Source organism: Scyliorhinus torazame, chromosome 25 (assembly GCF_047496885.1).
Source record: "Scyliorhinus torazame isolate Kashiwa2021f chromosome 25, sScyTor2.1, whole genome shotgun sequence".
Taxonomy (NCBI): domain Eukaryota; kingdom Metazoa; phylum Chordata; class Chondrichthyes; order Carcharhiniformes; family Scyliorhinidae; genus Scyliorhinus; species Scyliorhinus torazame.
Genome location: NC_092731.1, coordinates 24,335,465 through 24,356,032, shown reverse-complemented (window position 1 = coordinate 24,356,032; position 20,568 = coordinate 24,335,465). Strand labels below are relative to the sequence as shown.

General features: G+C 50.5%; 1 protein-coding gene across 1 annotated transcript in view; it reads right to left on the bottom strand.

The window, feature by feature from the left end:
* Nucleotides 1-20,568, bottom strand: part of LOC140402428 (calpain-2 catalytic subunit-like) — a 282,202-nt gene that overhangs the window by 254,654 nt on the left and 6,980 nt on the right. Inside the window, exons 3-4 of the mRNA XM_072490199.1 lie at nt 14,708-14,826; nt 8,994-9,127 (exon numbers count right to left, since the gene is read on the bottom strand). Coding sequence (XP_072346300.1) covers nt 8,994-9,127; nt 14,708-14,826 — 253 coding nt within the window. The remainder of the gene's footprint in view (nt 1-8,993; nt 9,128-14,707; nt 14,827-20,568) is intronic.

The following is a 20,568-nucleotide window of genomic DNA, read 5'->3' as shown; positions in this document are numbered from 1 at the left end:
TGCCTCTGCTTTTCCCGTGGTCAATAGATCAAATTCCATTTCGAGGTTTCGTCTCTCCCGAAGCAGCCCCTCCTCGGGGGCCGCTGCATAGCTCCTGTCCACCCTTAATATCTCCCCCACCAATCTCTCCCTCTCCCTCCTCTCCCTCTTCTCCCTATGGGCCCTAACGGAAATTAGCTCTCCCCTAACCACCGCCTTCAGAGCCTCCCAGACGACCCCCACCTGCACCTCCCCATTGTCATTGGCCTCCATGTATCTTTGAATACACCCCAGGATCCACCCGCACATCCTCCTCATCTGCCAACAGTCCCACATCGAGGCGCCACAACGGGCGCTGGTCCCTCTCTTCCCCCAACTCCAGCTCCACCCAATGCGGGGCGTGATCCGAGATGGCTATAGCCGAATATTCCGTTCCCTCCACTTTCGGGATTAGTGCCCTACTCATTGTAAAGAAATCTATCCGGGAATAGGCTTTATGGACGTGGGGGAAAAAAGAAAATTCCCTGGCCACCGGCCTGGCAAACCTCCACGGATCCATTCCCCACATCTGGTCCAGAAACTCGCTGAGCACCATGGCCGCAGCCGGCCTCTTACCCGTCCTGGACCTAGAACGGTCCAGTGCTGGGTCCAACACCGTGTTGAAGTCCCCCCCCCATTATCAAGCTCCCTGCCTCCAGATCCGGTATCCGACCCAACATACGTTTCATAAATCCGGCATCATCCCAATTCGGGGCATACACGTTCACCAGTACCACCCGCACCCCCTGCAACCTACCACTCACCACCACATATCGACCTCCATTATCCGCCACAATATTCATCGCCTCAAACGACACCCACTTCCTCACCAGTATTGCAACCCCTCTATTCTTCGCATCCAGCCCTGAGTGAAAGACCTGCCCTACCCATCCCTTTCTCAGCCTGACCTGATCTGCCACCTTCAAGTGTGTCTCCTGGAGCACGACCACGTCTGCCTTCAATCCCTTTAAGTGCGCGAACACCCGGGCCCTCTTGACCAGCCCATTCAGGCCCCTCACATTCCATGTTATCAGCCGGATCACGGGGCTACTCACCCCCCACCCCTGCCGACTAGCCATCCCCTTTTTTAGGCCAGCCACGTGCCCGCGCCTCCCGCACCCTCCAGTCCCCCAGGCGGCGGACCACCGCCCCGACTCCCTCTTCTACCTCCAGCTCCTCTTTGGCCAATACAGCAGCAACCCCCCCCCCCCAGCCAGATCACCGTCCAGCCATTTTGCTCCCACCATTACACTCCCGTAAGTCAGCTGACTCCTGCTGACCCCGGCCAATTCCAGATCTTTATTAATTGAATTTAGATTCAGCTGCCATGATGGGATTCGAACCTCTCCCCAGAGCATTAGGGCCTCTGGAAGACATTACCACTGTGCCACCATCTCCCCCTCGACACTAAAAGTGTGGATCACCTTTCTGGCCACATGGCCTGGTAGAAAGGGAGGCTTCACGCGAGGAACATTTGGCTTTGTCAGAAGAGGCCATGAGAATGGGAGGATGCTTGTGTGTACTGTCAATGCTTATCGGGCCAAGTGGTCATTTTCTGTGCTGTTTCGTATCTTCTAGTAAGAAGTCTTACAACACCAGGTTAAAGTCCAACAGGTTTGTTTCGATGTCACTAGCTTTCGGAGCGCTGCTCCTTCCTCAGGTGAATGCAAAGGTATGTTCCAGAAATATATATATAGACAGAACATACCTCTGCATTCACCTGAGGAAGGAGCAGCGCTCCGAAAGCTAGTGACATCGAAACAAACCTGTTGGACTTTAACCTGGTGTTGTAAGACTTTGTACTGTGCTCACCCCAGTCCAACGCCGGCATCTCCACTTCATCGTATCTTCTAGTACAGGAGGAGGCCCTTTGGCCCATTGTGAGTCTTTGAAAGTGCTATCAGGTTACTCATCGTGCAATCCCTCTCCAGACTCTGCTAACGTGTCCCGTTTCCAGTAACGATCAAGTTCCTTTTGTACGTCATTATTGAACCAGTCACCACCCTTTCAGGCAAGTGTATTCCAGATTGTACCATCCACCATCCCCCTCCCACAGCCAAGTCCCCCACCCGATCCATGTGATTGTGTGTAACACATAGGTGTTATGTTACGGTTTTGAATAACTTTATGTCTGGTTTCAATGCAAAACATGTGCCCCGCAGGTACAATGACAAACTGGTTCCTCTGGTTTCAGTGAGCGTTGTTCACATAAAGAGTCGGCTCCTGGTCTCAGGCAGATGTTCAGACAAGGAGAGAGGAGGAGGCTCATCAATTTAACCATTCCTCACTTTCTTTTGAAAATGGAATCACAATGATAAGCCTCACGGATTTTCTCTCAATGACCCCCCCCCCCCCCCCCCCACTCTCCCCCTCCATTCCCACCACCTCTCTGTGTGGAGTGTTAGGGTTATAAATACAAAGGCGTGCGTCCACACATAAACACGTGTGTTAATGTATGTTGCACATGGGGTATCACAGTGGTTAGCACTGCTGCCTCACAGTGCCAGGGACCCAGGTTCAGTTCCAACCTTGGGTCACTGTCTGTGCGGAGTCCGCACGCTCCCCCCCGTGTCTGCGTGGATTTCCTCCGGGTGCTCCGGTTTCCTCCCACGGTGGGGTGGGATTTGGGATTCTGGAGATAGGGGAGGGGAGGGGGTTAGGGTGCTCTGTCAGAGGGTTTGTGCAGACTCGATGGGCCGAATGGCCACCTTCTGCACCATAGGACTTCTAAGGTTCTATGCATGCACATGTGTGTGTGTGTGCACGTACACACGTGTGTGTCAGTATGCATGCACATATTTGTGTGTGTGTGTGCACATGTGTATGTCCGTATGTATGCTCCGTATGTGTATGTGTAGACATGCATTTGTGTATATGGGTGCACTTGCGTTGGTATGTCAATTGTCTGCACATGTGTATACATGTGTGTGTATATGGGTGCACGTGTTGTGCATCTGTGTGTGTGTGCTTGCCTGCATGTATCTGTGTGTGTGTGTGTACCATCAATGCTCTCCAGATTCAATAGAAATTCCGTATCCTCTCTCATTCCTGAGCTGGAACATAGAATCTACAGTGCAGAAGGAGGCCACTGGGCCCTTGTAAAGAGCACCCTACTTAAGACGACACCTCTACCCTATCCCCGTAACCCAGCAACTCCATCTCGCCTTTTTGGACACGAAGGCGTAATTGATCATGGCCAATCCACCAAATCTGCACATCTTTTGACTGTGGGAGGAATCCAGAGGATCAGAAAAACATGCGAACAGGAAGTGGTCATGCTGCCCTCCAATCCCGTTCCACTGCATCAATACTGATCTGCAACCCAACTTTATAAACCCACCATTTCTCCTTATCCTTGAATATCTTGGACGAATAAAATACCATCAGTCCACACTTCAACTGTGTAGAAATGTGTTTGATGTGGACAGTGTAGAGGGAGCTTTACTCTGCTTCTAACCCCGTGCTGTACCTGTCCTGGGAGTGTTTGATTGGGACAGTGTAGAGGGAGCTTTACTCTGTATCTAACCCCGTGCTGTACCTGCCCTGGGAGTGTTTGATGGGGACAGTGGAGAGGGAGCTTTACTCTGTATCTAACCCCGTGCTGTACCTGTCCTGGGAGTGTTTGATTGGGACAGTGTAGAGGGAGCTTTACTCTGTATCTAACCCCGTGCTGTACCTGCCCTGGGAGTGTTTGATGGGGACAGTGGAGAGGGAGATTTACTCTGTATCTAACCCCGTGCTATACTTGGCCTGGGAGTGTTTGATGGGGACAGTGTAGAGGGAGCTTTACTCTGTATCTAACCCCGTGCTGTATCTGTCCTGGGAGTGTTTGATGGGGACAGTGTAGAGGGAGCTTTACTCTGTATCTAACCCCGTGCTGTACCTGTCCTGGGAGTGTTTGATGGGGACAGTGGAGATGGAGCTTTACTCTGTATCTAACCCCGTGCTGTACCTGTCCTGGGAGTGTTTGATTGGGACAGTGTAGAGGGAGCTTTACTCTGTATCTAACCCCGTGCTGTACCTGTCCTGGGAGTGTTTGATGGGGACAGTGTAGAGGGAGCTTTACTCTGTATCTAACCCCGTGCTGTACCTGTCCTGGGAGTGTTTGATGGGGCAGTGTAGAGGGAGCTTTACTCTGTATCTAACCCCGTGCTGTACCGTCCTGGGAGTGTTTGATGAGGACAGTGTAGAGGGAGCTTTACTCTGTATCTAACCCTGTGCTGTACCTGCCCTGGGAGTGTTTGATGGGTACAGTGTAGAGGGAGCTTTACTCTGTATCTAACCCCGTGCTGTACCTGTCCTGGGAGTGTTTGATGGGGACAGTGTAGAGGGAGCTTTACTCTGTATCTAACCCCGTGCTGTATCTGTCCTGGGAGTGTTTGATGGGTACAGTGTAGAGGGAGCTTTACTCTGTATCTAACCACATGCTGTACCTGTCCTGGGAGTGTTTGATGGGGACAGTGCAGAGGGAGCTTTACTCTGTATCTAACCCCGTGCTGTACCTGTCCTGGGAGTGTTTGATGGGGACAGTGTAGAGGGAGCTTTACTCTGCTTCTAACCCCGTGCTGTACCTGTCCTGGGAGTGTTTGATTGGGACAGTGTAGAGGGAGCTTTACTCTGTATCTAACCCCGTGCTGTACCTGCCCTGGGAGTGTTTGATGGGGACAGTGGAGAGGGAGCTTTACTCTGTATCTAACCCCGTGCTGTACCTGTCCTGGGAGTGTTTGATTGGGACAGTGTAGAGGGAGCTTTACTCTGTATCTAACCCCGTGCTGTACCTGCCCTGGGAGTGTTTGATGGGGACAGTGGAGAGGGAGATTTACTCTGTATCTAACCCCGTGCTATACTTGGCCTGGGAGTGTTTGATGGGGACAGTGTAGAGGGAGCTTTACTCTGTATCTAACCCCGTGCTGTATCTGTCCTGGGAGTGTTTGATGGGGACAGTGTAGAGGGAGCTTTACTCTGTATCTAACCCCGTGCTGTACCTGTCCTGGGAGTGTTTGATGGGGACAGTGGAGAGGGAGCTTTACTATGTATCTAACCCCGTGCTGTACCTGTCCTGGGAGTGTTTGATTGGGACAGTGTAGAGGGAGCTTTACTCTGTATCTAACCCCGTGCTGTACCTGTCCTGGGAGTGTTTGATGGGGACAGTGTAGAGGGAGCTTTACTCTGTATCTAACCCCGTGCTGTACCTGTAGAGGGAGCTTTACTCTGTATCTAACCCCGTGCTGCACCGTCCTGGGAGTGTTTGATGAGGACAGTGTAGAGGGAGCTTTACTCTGTATCTAACCCTGTGCTGTACCTGCCCTGGGAGTGTTTGATGGGTACAGTGTAGAGGGAGCTTTACTCTGTAACTAACCCCGTGCTGTACCTGTCCTGAGAGTGTTTGATGGGGACAGTGTAGAGGGAGCTTTACTCTGTATCTAACCCCGTGCTGTACCTGTCCTGGGAGTGTTTGATGGGGACAGTGTAGAGGGAGCTTTACTCTGTATCTAACCCCGTGCTGTACCTGTCCTGGGAGTGTTTGATGGGTACAGTGTAGAGGGAGCTTTACTCTGTATCTAACCCCATGCTGTACCTGTCCTGGGAGTGTTTGATGAGGACAGTGTAGAGGGAGCTTTACTCTGTATCTAACCCTGTGCTGTACCTGCCCTGGGAGTGTTTGATGGGTACAGTGTAGAGGGAGCTTTACTCTGTAACTAACCCCGTGCTGTACCTGTCCTGGGAGTGTTTGATGGGGACAGTGTAGAGGGAGCTTTACTCTGTATCTAACCCCGTGCTGTACCTGTCCTGGGAGTGTTTGATGGGGACAGTGTAGAGGGAGCTTTACTCTGTATCTAACCCCGTGCTGTACCTGTCCTGGGAGTGTTTGATGGGTACAGTGTAGAGGGAGCTTTACTCTGTATCTAACCCCGTGCTGTACCTGCCCTGGGAGTGTTTGATGGGGACAGTGGAGAGGGAGCTTTACTCTGTATCTAACCCCGTGCTGTACCTGTCCTGGGAGTGTTTGATTGGGACAGTGTAGAGGGAGCTTTACTCTGTATCTAACCCCGTGCTGTACCTGCCCTGGGAGTGTTTGATGGGGACAGTGGAGAGGGAGATTTACTCTGTATCTAACCCCGTGCTATACTTGGCCTGGGAGTGTTTGATGGGGACAGTGTAGAGGGAGCTTTACTCTGTATCTAACCCCGTGCTGTATCTGTCCTGGGAGTGTTTGATGGGGACAGTGTAGAGGGAGCTTTACTCTGTATCTAACCCCGTGCTGTACCTGTCCTGGGAGTGTTTGATGGGGACAGTGGAGATGGAGCTTTACTCTGTATCTAACCCCGTGCTGTACCTGTCCTGGGAGTGTTTGATTGGGACAGTGTAGAGGGAGCTTTACTCTGTATCTAACCCCGTGCTGTACCTGTCCTGGGAGTGTTTGATGGGGACAGTGTAGAGGGAGCTTTACTCTGTATCTAACCCCGTGCTGTACCTGTCCTGGGAGTGTTTGATGGGGCAGTGTAGAGGGAGCTTTACTCTGTATCTAACCCCGTGCTGTACCGTCCTGGGAGTGTTTGATGAGGACAGTGTAGAGGGAGCTTTACTCTGTATCTAACCCTGTGCTGTACCTGCCCTGGGAGTGTTTGATGGGTACAGTGTAGAGGGAGCTTTACTCTGTATCTAACCCCGTGCTGTACCTGTCCTGGGAGTGTTTGATGGGGACAGTGTAGAGGGAGCTTTACTCTGTATCTAACCCCGTGCTGTATCTGTCCTGGGAGTGTTTGATGGGTACAGTGTAGAGGGAGCTTTACTCTGTATCTAACCACATGCTGTACCTGTCCTGGGAGTGTTTGATGGGGACAGTGCAGAGGGAGCTTTACTCTGTATCTAACCCCGTGCTGTACCTGTCCTGGGAGTGTTTGATGGGGACAGTGTAGAGGGAGCTTTACTCTGCTTCTAACCCCGTGCTGTAACTGTCCTGGGAGTGTTTGATTGGGACAGTGTAGAGGGAGCTTTACTCTGTATCTAACCCCGTGCTGTACCTGCCCTGGGAGTGTTTGATGGGGACAGTGGAGAGGGAGCTTTACTCTGTATCTAACCCCGTGCTGTACCTGTCCTGGGAGTGTTTGATTGGGACAGTGTAGAGGGAGCTTTACTCTGTATCTAACCCCGTGCTGTACCTGCCCTGGGAGTGTTTGATGGGGACAGTGGAGAGGGAGATTTACTCTGTATCTAACCCCGTGCTATACTTGGCCTGGGAGTGTTTGATGGGGACAGTGTAGAGGGAGCTTTACTCTGTATCTAACCCCGTGCTGTATCTGTCCTGGGAGTGTTTGATGGGGACAGTGTAGAGGGAGCTTTACTCTGTATCTAACCCCGTGCTGTACCTGTCCTGGGAGTGTTTGATGGGGACAGTGGAGAGGGAGCTTTACTATGTATCTAACCCCGTGCTGTACCTGTCCTGGGAGTGTTTGATTGGGACAGTGTAGAGGGAGCTTTACTCTGTATCTAACCCCGTGCTGTACCTGTCCTGGGAGTGTTTGATGGGGACAGTGTAGAGGGAGCTTTACTCTGTATCTAACCCCGTGCTGTACCTGTAGAGGGAGCTTTACTCTGTATCTAACCCCGTGCTGCACCGTCCTGGGAGTGTTTGATGAGGACAGTGTAGAGGGAGCTTTACTCTGTATCTAACCCTGTGCTGTACCTGCCCTGGGAGTGTTTGATGGGTACAGTGTAGAGGGAGCTTTACTCTGTAACTAACCCCGTGCTGTACCTGTCCTGGGAGTGTTTGATGGGGACAGTGTAGAGGGAGCTTTACTCTGTATCTAACCCCGTGCTGTACCTGTCCTGGGAGTGTTTGATGGGGACAGTGTAGAGGGAGCTTTACTCTGTATCTAACCCCGTGCTGTACCTGTCCTGGGAGTGTTTGATGGGTACAGTGTAGAGGGAGCTTTACTCTGTATCTAACCCCATGCTGTACCTGTCCTGGGAGTGTTTGATGGGGACAGTGCAGAGGGAGCTTTACTCTGTATCTAACCCCGTGCTGTACCTGTCCTGGGAGTGTTTGATGGGGACAGTGTAGAGGGAGCTTTACTCTGTATCTAACCCCATGCTGTACCTGTCCTGGGAGTGTTTGATGGGGACAGTGTAGAGGGAGCTTTACTCTGTATCTAACCCCGTGCTGTACCTGTCCTGGGAGTGTTTGATGGGGACAGTGTAGAGGGAGCTTTACTCTGTATCTAACCCCGTGCTGTACCTGTCCTGGGAGTGTTTGATGGGGACAGTGTAGAGGGAGCTTTACTCTGTATCTAACCCCGTGCTGTACCGTCCTGGGAGTGTTTGATGAGGACAGTGTAGAGGGAGCTTTACTCTGTATCTAACCCTGTGCTGTACCTGCCCTGGGAGTGTTTGATGGGTACAGTGTAGAGGGAGCTTTACTCTGTATCTAACCCCATGCTGTACCTGTCCTGGGAGTGTTTGATGGGGACAGTGCAGAGGGAGCTTTACTCTGTATCTAACCCCGTGCTGTACCTGTCCTGGGAGTGTTTGATGGGGACAGTGTAGATTGAGCTTTACTCTGTATCTAACCCCGTGCTGTACCTGTCCTGGGAGTGTTTGATGGGGACAGTGTAGAGGGAGCTTTACTCTGTATCTAACCCCGTGCTGTACCTGTCCTGGGAGTGTTTGATGGGGACGGTTTAGAGGGAGCTTTACTCTGTATCTAACCCCATGCTGTACCTGTCCTGGGAGTGTTTGATGGATACAGTGTAGAGGGAGCTTTACTCTGTATTAAACCCCGTGCTGTACCTATCCTGCAAATGTTTGATGAGGACAGTGTAGAGGGTGAAATATGTTTAACTGAGAATGGCTTTGCCAAGCGTTGAGACCTGGGATATAAAATCTGCTTCGAAGGTTTTGAAACATATTTAACAGCATTCTTTCACTAAACGACAGCAAAGCCAGCTTGATATGGAAGGAAATTTGATTCCTACTTGGCGTAAGCCTTCTCCAGGAGAGCACTCCAGAGCTCATTCCGTGAGGATGAAGTTGTGAAGACCAGCTTCTGATCCATGGTTGGTAGTTTATCATCGACGACAACCTCCACCCATTTCCCATACTGCCAGAACTGGGAGCCAGCCGGGAAGAAGAGAAAGTCCAGTGTCGTTATTGCAACACAATCCTTCCGAACAAGTGTGCATCACCCCCACCCTCACCCCCACACTCACCCTTTTCACCCACCCCCATCTTCACCCCCACACTCACCCTCACACTCACCCTTTTCACCCACCCCCATCTTCACCCCACCCTCACCCCCACACTCACCCCCACACTCACCCTCACCCCCACCCTCACCCCCACCCTCACCCCCACCCTCACCCCCACACTCACCCCCACACTCACCCCCACCCTCACACCCACCCTTTTCACCCACCCCCACCCTCACCCCCACACCCACACTCACCCTTTTCACCCACCCCCATCTTCACCCCACCCCCACCCCCACCCCCACCCTCACCCCCACACCCACCCTCACCCCCACACTCACCCCTACCCTCACCCCCACCCCATCCTCACCCTCACCCCCACATTCACCCCCACATTCACCCCCACCCTCACCCTCACATTCACCCCCAACCCCACCCTCACCACCACCCCAATCCTCACCCTCACCCCCACCCCCACCCTTTTCACCCACCCCCATCTTCACCTCACCCTCAGCCATCAACCTCACCCGCACCCCCACCCTCAACCTCACCCTCACCCCTACTCTCGCTCCCACTCTCCACCCCACCCACACTCCCACCCTCACCCCCACCCACACCCTCACCCCCACCTCAACCCTCACCCCCACCCTTTTCACCCACCCCCATCTTCCCCCCCACCCTCACCCTCAGCCATCAACCTCACCCCCACCCTCATCCCCTACCCTCTCCCCCAACCTCACCCCTACCCTCAACCTCACCCCTACCCTCAACCTCACCCCTACCCTCAACCTCACCCCTACCCTCAACCTCACCCCCACCCTCAACCTCACCCTCACCCCCCACTCTCGCTCCCACTCTCCCCCCCACCTCACCACACCCTCACTCCCACCCTCACCCTCAACTTCATCCCCACACTCACCCCCAAACTCACCCTCACCCCCACCCCCACACTCACCCCCACCCCCACACTCACTCCCACCCTCATCCCCACCTCCACCCTCACCCCCACCCCCATCTTCACCCCACCCTCACCATCAGCCATCAACCTCACCCTCATACCCTACCCTCACCCTCACCCCCCACTCTCGCTCCCACTCTCCCCCCACCTCACCCCACCCTCACTCCCACCCCCACACTCACCCCCACCCTCATCCCCACCTCCACCCCCACCCTCACCCCCACCCCCATCTTCACCCCACCCTCACCATCAGCCATCAACCTCACCCTCATCTCCTACCCTCACCCCCAACCTCACCCCCCCACTCTCGCTCCCACTCTCCCCCCCACTCTCGCTCCCACTCTCCCCCCCACCTCATCCCACCCTCACTCCCACCCTCACCCTCAACCTTACCCCCACCCTCACCCCCACACTCACCCTCACCCCCAACCTCACCCCCCACTCTTGCTCCCACTCTCCCCCCCACCCTCACCCCCCCACTCTCGCTCCCACTCTCCCCCACCTCACCCCACCCTCACTCCCACCCTCACTCCCACCCTCACCCTCAACCTCACCCCTCACCCCCACCCTCACCCTCACCCCCACCCCAACCCTCACCCCCACCCCCACACTCACCCCCACCCTCATCCCCACCTCGACCCTTACCCCCACCCCCATCGTCACCCCACCTCACCATCAGCCATCAACCTCACCCTCATCCCCTACCCTCACCCCCACTCTCAACCTCACCCCCACTCTCAACCTCACCCCTACCCTCATCCCCACCCCTACCCTCACCCTCACCCCCACCCTTTTCACCCACCCCCATCTTCACCCCACCCTCACCCCCACCCTCACCCTCAGCCATCAACCTCACCCCCACCCTCATCCCCTACCCTCACTCCCACCCTCACCCTAAACCTCACCCCATCCTCACCCTCACCTCGCCCCCACATCATCCCCACCCTCACTCCCCACCCTCAGCCCCACCCTCACCCCCCACTCACTCCCCACCCTCACCCCCGTCTTTATCCTCACCCTCACTCCAATCTCACCCTCACTCCCACCCTCATCCCCAACCTCATCCCCCACCCTCACTCCCCACCCTCACCCGCTTCCCCCACCCTCATGCCAACCCTCAACCCCCACCTTCACGCCCACCCACACCCCACCCTCACCTCCCATCCTCATCCCACACTCACATTCATCCCCCACGCTCGAGGAGGGTTTGTCGACTGAGTCAGTCTGGGTGGAAGTCAGAAACAAGAAAGGGGCAGTCACTTTATTGGGTGTTTTCTGTAGACCCCCCAATAGCAGCAGAGAGATGGAGGAACAGATTGGGCGGCTGATCTTGGAAAGGTGCAGAAGTAACAGAGTTGTTGTCATGTTGTCCCTAATATTGACTGGAACTTCCTTACTGCAAATGGTTTGGTTGGAGCAGATTTTGTCAGGTGTGTTCAGGAAGGATTCCTGACTCAATATGTAGATAGGCCGACTAGAGGGCAAGCCATATTGGACTTGGTGCTCGGCAACGAACCAGGCCAGGTGTCAGATGTCTCGCTGAGAGAGCATTCTGGTGACAGTTCCACAAGTCCTTGACCTTTACCATAGTCATGGAGAGAGATAGGAACACGCAGTATGGGAAGGTATTTAATTGGGGGAGGGGAAATTATACTGCCATTAGACAGGAGCTGAGGAGCATAAAGTGGGAACAATTGTTCTCGGGGAAATGCACAACAGTAATGTGGGGGTTGCTCAAGGAGCACTTGCTGCGAGTGCTGGGTAGTTTTGTCCCACTGAGATGAGCAAGGAATGGTAAGGTGAAGGAGCCTTGGATGACAAGAAAAGTGGAGCTTCTAGTCAAGAGGAAGAAGGAAGCTTACGTAAGGTTGAGGAAGCAAGGATCTGGCATGGCTCTAGAGGGTTACAAGGTAGCCAGGAAGGAACTTAAATATGGACTTAGGAGAGCTAGAAGGGAGCATGAAAAAGCCCTGGCAGGAAGGATCAGGGAAGACCCCAAGGAGTTCTACACTTATGTGAGAAATAAGAGGATGATCAGAGTGAGAGTAGGGCCGATCAGGGATAGTGGAGGGAACTTGTGCCTAGAGTCTGAGGAGATGGGGGTGGCCCTAAATAAATATTTTGCTTCAGTGTTCACGAGAGAGAGGGACTTTGTTGCTCGTGAGAACAGCGTGAACCAGGTTAATAGGCTCGAACAGGTTGATATTAAGGAGGATGTACTGGAAATTTTGAAAAGCATCAGGATAGATAAGTCCTCTGGGCCAGACGGGATATACCCAAGGTTAGTATGGGAAGCGAGGGAGGAGATTTCTGCGCCATTGGCGATGATCTTTGTGTCCTCACTCTCCACTGGAGTAGTTCGGATGATTGGAGGGAGGCGAATGTTGTTCCCCTGTTGAAGAGAGGGAATAGGGAAATCCCTGGGAATTACAGACCCATCAGTCTTACGTCTGTGGTGAGCAAAATATTGGAAAGGATTCTGATAGGATTTATGATTATTTTGGAAAACATAGTTTGATTAAAGATAGTCAGCAAGGCTTTGTGAGGGGCAGGTCATGCCTCACAAGCCTCATTGAATTCTTTGAGGATGTGATGAGACACATTGATAAAGGTCGGGCAGTGGATGTGGTGTATATGGATTTCAGTAAGGCATTTGATAAGGTTCCCCATGGTAGGCTCATTCAGAAAGTTAGGGGGGCATGGGATACGGGGAAATTTGGCTGTCTGGATACAGAATTGGCTGGTCGAAAGAAGACAGTGAGTGGTAGTGGATGGAAAGTATTCTGCCTGGAGGTCGGTGACCAGTGGTGTCCCACAGGGATCTGTTCTGGGACCTCTGCTCTTTGTGGTTTTGATAAATGATTTGGATGAGGAAGTGGAAGGGTGGATTAGTAAGTTTGCCAATGACACAAAGGTTGGTGGAGTTGTAGATAGTGTCGAGAGCTGTTGCATGTTTGTGGGCAGCACGGTAGCATTGTGGTTAGCACAAATGCTTCACAGCTCCAGGGTCCCAGGTTCGATTCCGGCTTGGGTCACTGTCTGTGTGGAGTCTGCACATCCTCCCCGTGTGTGCGTGGGTTTCCTCCGGGTGCTCCGGTTTCCTCCCACAGTCCAAAGATGTGCAGGTTAGGTTGACTGGCCATGATAAATTGCCCTTAGTGTCCAAAATTGCTCTTAGTGTTGGGTTGGGTTATGGGGATAGGGTGGAGGTGTTGACCTTGGGTAGGGTGCTCTTTCCAAGAGCCAGTGCAGACTTGATGGGCCGAATGGCCTCCTTCTGCACTGTAAATTCTATGATAATCTATAATGTTACAACAGGACATTGACAGGATGGAGAGCTGGGCTGAGAAGTGGCAAATGGAGTTCAACCTAGATAAATGTGAAGTGATTCATTTTGGAAGGTCGAATTTGAATGCTGAATACAGATTTAAAGGAAGGATTCTTGGAAGTGTGGAGGAACAGAGGGATCTTGGGGTCCACGTACATAGATCCTCAAAGTTGCCACCCAGGTTGAGAAGGTTGTTAAGAAGGCGTATGGTGTGTTGGCTTTCATTAACAGGGGGATTGAGTTTAAGAGCCACGAGGTTTTGCTGCAGCTTTATAAAACCCTGGTTAGACCACACTGGGAATATTGTGTCCAGTTCTGGTCGCATCATTAGAGGAAAGGTATGGATGCTTTGGAGAGGGTGCAGAGGAGATTTACCAGCATGCTGCCTGGACTGGAGGGCATGTCTTATGAAGAAAGGTTGAGGGAGCTAGGGCTATTCTCACTGGAGCGAAGAAGGAAGAGAGGTGACTTGATAGAGGTGTACAAGGTGATGAGAGGCATGGATAGAGTGGATAGCCAGAGACTTTTCCCCAGGGTGGAAATGGCTGTCATGAGGGGACATAATTTTAAAGTGATTGGAGGAAGGTATCGGGGAGATGTCAGAGGTTCTTTACACAGAGAGTGGTGGGTGTGTGGAAAGCACTGCCAGCAGAGGTGGTGGAGCCAGAGTCATTAGGGACATTTAAGCGACTCTTGAACAGGCACATGGACAGCAGTAAATTGAAGGTTACGTTGATCTTAGATTAGAATAAATGGTCGGCATAAAATAGTGGGCTGTACTGTGCTGTATGTTCGATGAACTCACACACACATGAACTCACACACATGCAGACACACATTAATTCACTCACATGCACACACACACACACACATGCACTGCACACATACACATTCACACACATGCATATATAGAAACACAGATGCACTTTCATACTTTGTCATACACACACTTACAACATACACATATAATCAGGTGTGCACACATAAAGACAGTCACAAGCAAATGTACAAATATGGACACACTCTCGTGCAAACACACCCATGCATAAACATGTGTGCTCACTTGAACATATGGAGACACAAATGTACAAATGGAGATCCCCTCTCATGCACACGTGCCCACACACAGACACGCACACATGGTCATATAGAAACACAGACACATAATTGTAGCTCTGGTGCCTCCTGCGGATGGGATTAATCCCAGACACGTACCCGAAAGCGGAAGATCCCAGCGTACATCTTCTGGAAAGTCTGGTCACTGGGAACCACATATGCGAAGAGATTTTCATCCAGTGTCAGTGAGGACATGGCAGCCAGGAACCAGCAGTCACCTGAGGGGAGTGAGAGAGAGTGTGAGCGAGAGAGAGAGAGTGTGTGAGAGAGAGATTGATAGTGTGAGAGGGAGAGAGAGATTGAGAGAGTGTGAAAGAGAGATAGAGAGTGTGAGAGAGAGATAGAGAGTGTGAGAGATAGATAGAGAGAGTGTGAGAGATAGAGAGTGAGAGAGAGTGTGTGATGGTGTGAGTGAGAGTGAGAGAGTGAGCGATTGGGAGTGAGCGTGAGAGAGATAGTGTGAGAGATTGAGAGTGAGAGGGAGAGTGAGAGAGATAGATAGAGAGAGAGAGAGTGTGTGTGTGAGAGAGAGAGCAGCTAACACACAGGTCAGTCAGTATCTGAATGAACAAAACAACAGAGCAATATGTCTGTTGGAAGCTGCCAAACTTCACATTCGCCTGTGTGAATATAGGAGGCCATTCAGCCCCTCAAGCCCTGTTCTGCTATTCAATTAGATCATGGCACACCTGTACCTTGCACCAATTACCCACCTTCGTCAATTTAAACCTCAGGTTTAGCATTTTGTTTATTTTAATATTAGTTTAGAGTACCCAATTCATTTTTTCCAATTAAGGGGCAATTTAGCGTGGCCAATCCACCTAGCCTGCACATCTTTGGGTTGTGGGGGCGAAACCCACGCAAACACGGGGAGAATGTGCAAACTCCACACGGACAGTGACCCAGAGCCAGGATCGAACCTGGGACCTCGGCGACGTGAGGCAACAGGGCTAACCCACTGCGCCACCGTACTACCCTAGGTTTAGCATTTTCAAGGGCAGCATGTGGCACAGTGGGTTAGCGCTGCTGCCTCACGGCGCTGAGGTCCCAGGTACGATCCCGGCTCTGGGTCACTGTCTGTGTGGAGTTTGCTCATTCTCTCCGTGTTTGCGTGGGTCTCACCCCCACAACCCAAAAATGTGCAGGGTAGGTGGATTGGCCACGGTAAATTGCCCCTTAATTAAAAAAAAAAGAATTGGGTACTCTAAATAAAAGTGTGGTGGACTAGACCAGGTCCAGTACTCTGACTGGTAACCTGCTGCTCCCTTATGCTTGGGACATCCGTTCTCGAAGACGCTTAGCAGGGACATCCTCAGAGTCCCGATATGTTTCGAATCTCCTTGATTTACTGCCTCTGAGTGGTGAGGGTACAGGGCCGGGACGGGTCCTGTGCTGTGGTTGATGTCATGTTCCCCCCCCCATCTGTCAAAGGGTGGAGGGTGTGTGTCAGAGGATCACAGGCCCATGGCTGTGTCATAGAGACATAAGAGGTCCACAGCACAGAAAAGCCCCTTCAGCCCATCGCATCTGTGCCGGTCAAAAACAGCCGCCTAAGTCCTTTTTACCCTGAGACCCTCTGCTCCCGGTCATTTTCCCTTCCTTACCCTGTCTCGGATAGTCTGTTGGGGGCCGCTGGCCGCACTGACTATAATCCGAATCTATTGCTTGAATATTTGCTGGTCCTCTCTATACAGACAAGTAGAATGGTGATCATTCTGTACTGTAGCTGAGGTTGGTGCTGTGTTGCGGTTTGTGGTGTATGTAAAATATCCTCTTGGAACTGATGTTCTCACGCATTTTCTTTTCAATTTTTAATTTATTTTATGATGGGGTTAAAGAATCAGTGATTTGTTCCTGCAGGGGTACAGACGGGTCTGGTGTGCAAGGGGAGGGCGTCACAAGATGCTATTGATGCCTCTGGTGATGCTGGTGTTGAGGGAGATGTGCGCTGGTGAGCGCCCAAACATGGCGTGAAGATGTTACCATGGATTCTCGTGGTTGCTGTGAGCAATCGTGGGAATGTGTTGTAGCCACCTAAAATGGCTGATTCCCTATTAATTTGGCCAAAACCCGATATAAAATGGCTAACCGAAAAGGCTGATGGGAAAAGCAGCCAACAGGACACAAACGGACAGCTGCAGACAGAATAGCGTATTCGGCTCTGGGGAAGTCAGCCCAGATCGATACCTATGACTATTAGCAGCACATCAACACAGACATCTGCAGTTTAATCGGCTATCCCCGGGGACAATTGCAACATATTAGCAATTGAAGGCAGGGCCAGACCTGTCGGCGCCTGCAGTGGCCGAAACAAAGACAGGTGAGCGACCACCCCCCGATCGGGGAATCGCCCCGTTATTGGAGCATATCGAACCCAGTGATTGGGAACAAGGCCAACCACTTGGGACTCAGGGTCAAGGGCCGCCCCGAGAGGCGGGAAGCCGCCAAGTTCAGATCTCTCTCTCTCTCCCTTCTTCTCCTGCTCGCAACCTTCGCAAGACCATCGACCAGAAACAGTAAGTTTGACTCCAGCGATCGCTACCCGATAGAGACTCCTAGCCATCGATCCGTATCAGCCTTTTGAATCCCGCAGGCCAGACCCTATTTGATAAACCATTTGTTTCCCTGACCTGGTGGGCCATTCCTAAAGTTAAGTATTGGCCAGTAGTGGTAGGTTGTGATATAGAAAGTAGGATTATTGTACAAGCATTTATTGTTGTACATAATAAATGACCGTTGATTTCAATCTTACTAAGCGGTGTGCTGACTTATTAATCATAACTCGAGCTTGAACCATGTGGCGGTATCAGAAAGATACCTGGCGACTCGTGAGCAAAGGTGACATAATCAGAGGTAATAAACTACGGCTAATAAGAGCAACAGTGTGCACCTTTTTACCATGTTTTATTTTCACAGTAATTTCATTGCAGTGTTGATGCAAGCCCAGTTGTGATACTAATAAAGATGATTATTATTATGGCCTTGTCCTCTTCTCTAGAGGTGCGTGTGGAGGCACGGTTGTAAGCATTGCTCCCTCAGAGCGCCAGGAACCTGGGTTCAATTCCAGCCTGGGGTGACTGTGTGGAGTTTTCACATTCTCCCCATGTCTGTGTGAGTTTCCTCCGGGTGCTCGGGTTTCCTCCCACAGTCCAAAGCTGTGCAGGTTAGGTGGATTGGCCATGCTAAATTGATCCTTACTATCCAAAGATGTGCAGGTTATAATAATCATAATAATCCTTTTATTGACACTGCAATGAAGTTACTGTGAAAAGCCCCTAGTCACCACATTCCGGCGCCTGTTCAGGTACACAGAGGGAGAATTCAGAATTCTCAGCTGGTACGGGAATTGAACCCGCGCTGCTGGCCTTGTTCTGCATCACAAACTAGCTGTCTAGCCCATTGAGCTAAATAGGTGGGGTTACGGGGATAGGGTGGAGGAATGGGCCTAGGTAGAGTGCTCCTTCGGAGGGTCAATGCAGAACCAATGGGCCAAATGACCTCCTTTTGCACTGTGGGGATTCCATGGACTCTACTGTCTTTTATCAAATCTCATCCTTTTACAGTTTCCTTTCGAAGGAACTAAAGACTTTACGGGATATTTATTTTTCAATCCTATCAAACCTGAAGACAAGATTTGGAATGGCGATCACCTCATTCCCTCCAATGCCAAATTGTGTTTCTGATTTGTGTCATGGGAGTGTCCCTTTTAGAAAGGTTTGTGTAGGGCAGTAGGGTGGCACAGTGGTTAGCACTGGGACTACGGCACTGAGGACCCGGGTTAGAATCCCGACCCTGGATCACTGTCCGTGTGGAGTTTGGACATTCTCCCCGTGTCTGCGTGGGTCTCACCCCCACAACCCAAAGATGTGCAGGGTAGGTGGATTGGCCACGCTAAATTGCCCCTTAATTGGAAAAAAAATAATTGGGTACTCTAAATTTATAGAAAAAAAAGGTTTTTACAGGTATTTTGAAACGGAAGGAAAGCAAAGGGAGGAGGTTTTAAAGATTCTAACTCAAAGTGAAGAAACAGATCCAGATGTCTCTGAATTTGACATTCCTCAAATTAAATTGGATAACGAGGATGTTCTTAAAAATTGGGATAAATTATTGAATTACCTTCCAGAGGAAAAACGAACTGACCTGAAAGAGTTATTAATATCACATGGGCAAGTTTGTAGAAATAAGTTGGGAAGTACTAACCTGATGTAGATGTAGGAAATGGCGTCCCAATTAAACACCATCCACTTAACCCTCTAAATTTGGCAGAGGTTCAAAAATAAATTGAAAATATGCTTAAAAACGGCATATTTGCAGACAATGGAGCTCACCCATAGTAATGGTACCAAAACCAGACGGTACCCAACGATAGTGTGTGGACTATAGAAAGGTCAATGTAGTTACACAAACAGACTCTTACCCTATCCCACGGCTGGAGGACTGCATTGAGAAGGTGGGACAATCAGCTTTTATCTCTAGACTGGATTTACTTAAAGGTTACTGGCAGGTACCTTTATCCGAAAGGGCGAAGGAGACTTCAGCTTTTGTGATTCCAAATGGTATATACCAATTCAAAGTTAAGCCATTTGGCATGAAAAACACCCCAGCCACATTTCATCAATTAACTAACAAAGTCATTTCAGGATTAGCCAATTGTGCGGTATACATAGACGATCTGGTGATTTTTAGTCAGACATGGGAAGAAAATTTGAAGCATCTGATGGAGTTATTCGATCAACATCAGGAGGCGGATTTGGTGGTAAACCTAGCCAAAAGTGAGTTTGGAAAAGCCCGAGTCACGTACCTTGGCCATACAATTGGAAATGGACAAATGGTCCCACGGGATGTGAAAACAAAAGCTATTGGGGAGTTTCCAATACCCTCGACACAAAGGGAAATAATGCGATTTCTTGGCATGAGTGGATTTTACTGGAAATTTGTGCCGAATCTTAGCAGCGTGGTTTCTCCACTGATGGACTTGCTGAAGAAGTGTAGCAAATTTCAGTGGATGGCGGAGTGTCAACAGGCATTTGACGGCCTGAAGGCTGTGTTAACCACTGCTCCTGTATTGGCCACCCCAATTATACAAAACCATTCAAGGTGGCTATAGATGCAAATGATGTGGGCGTAGATGCTGTGCTCTTGCAAGAAGGTGACGAAGGAATAGTGCGGCCTATTGGATATTTCTCCAAGAAATTAAATAATCACCAGAGGAATTATTCAACAATTGAAAAAGAGACTTTGAGCTGGGTGCTGGATTTGCAACATTTCTACATTTATGTTATTGTATATATTACTCATAATCCATCGACGTTTTTGGAGAAATTCAAGAATAAAAATGCCAGACTGTTTCAATGGAGTTTATTATTACAGCCCTTTAATTTAAAACTTATACATGTGGCAGGATGGGAAAATGTGATAGCCGACGCTTTGTCACGAATGTGAAGAGAAGCAGGTTCAATAGTGGAAAACAAAGAATTAAAATAGACTGTATTAATATAAATGTTTGCCTGGTTTGATGTTTTAAGATGTATGTATGTTTATTGTCAAGTGTTAGGAATGGGCAAGTAAAAAGGTGAAAAATGAAACCATCGTTGAAGTTGATGGTTTATTTATTTTTTCTTGGGGGGGAGGTGTCATGGAGAAAGGTTTTTGTCTTATCACATGGCTTCAGTGGTGTCATTTTGAGGGTGGAGCTGAGCTGTGGTTGTGTGAGGTTTTTGGTTTTGCTTTCATTTTGATATGAAAATAAATGTTTTGGCCTGTCTCTCTCTATTTTCATTTTAAAGAGTTGTTCCAGAAAAAAAAGCATTGATTATACCTACTTTGGTAACTTAAAAGATAGAGTTTGGTTTCCAGAAGAGTTTAAACCTGCTGGTGAGACAGGGTCCAAATCTCAGGGAAAGCCAGTCTTATTCAAGTGAGAATGTAGAGTGCTGGGCCATGCCCTTAAATTTTTTTTG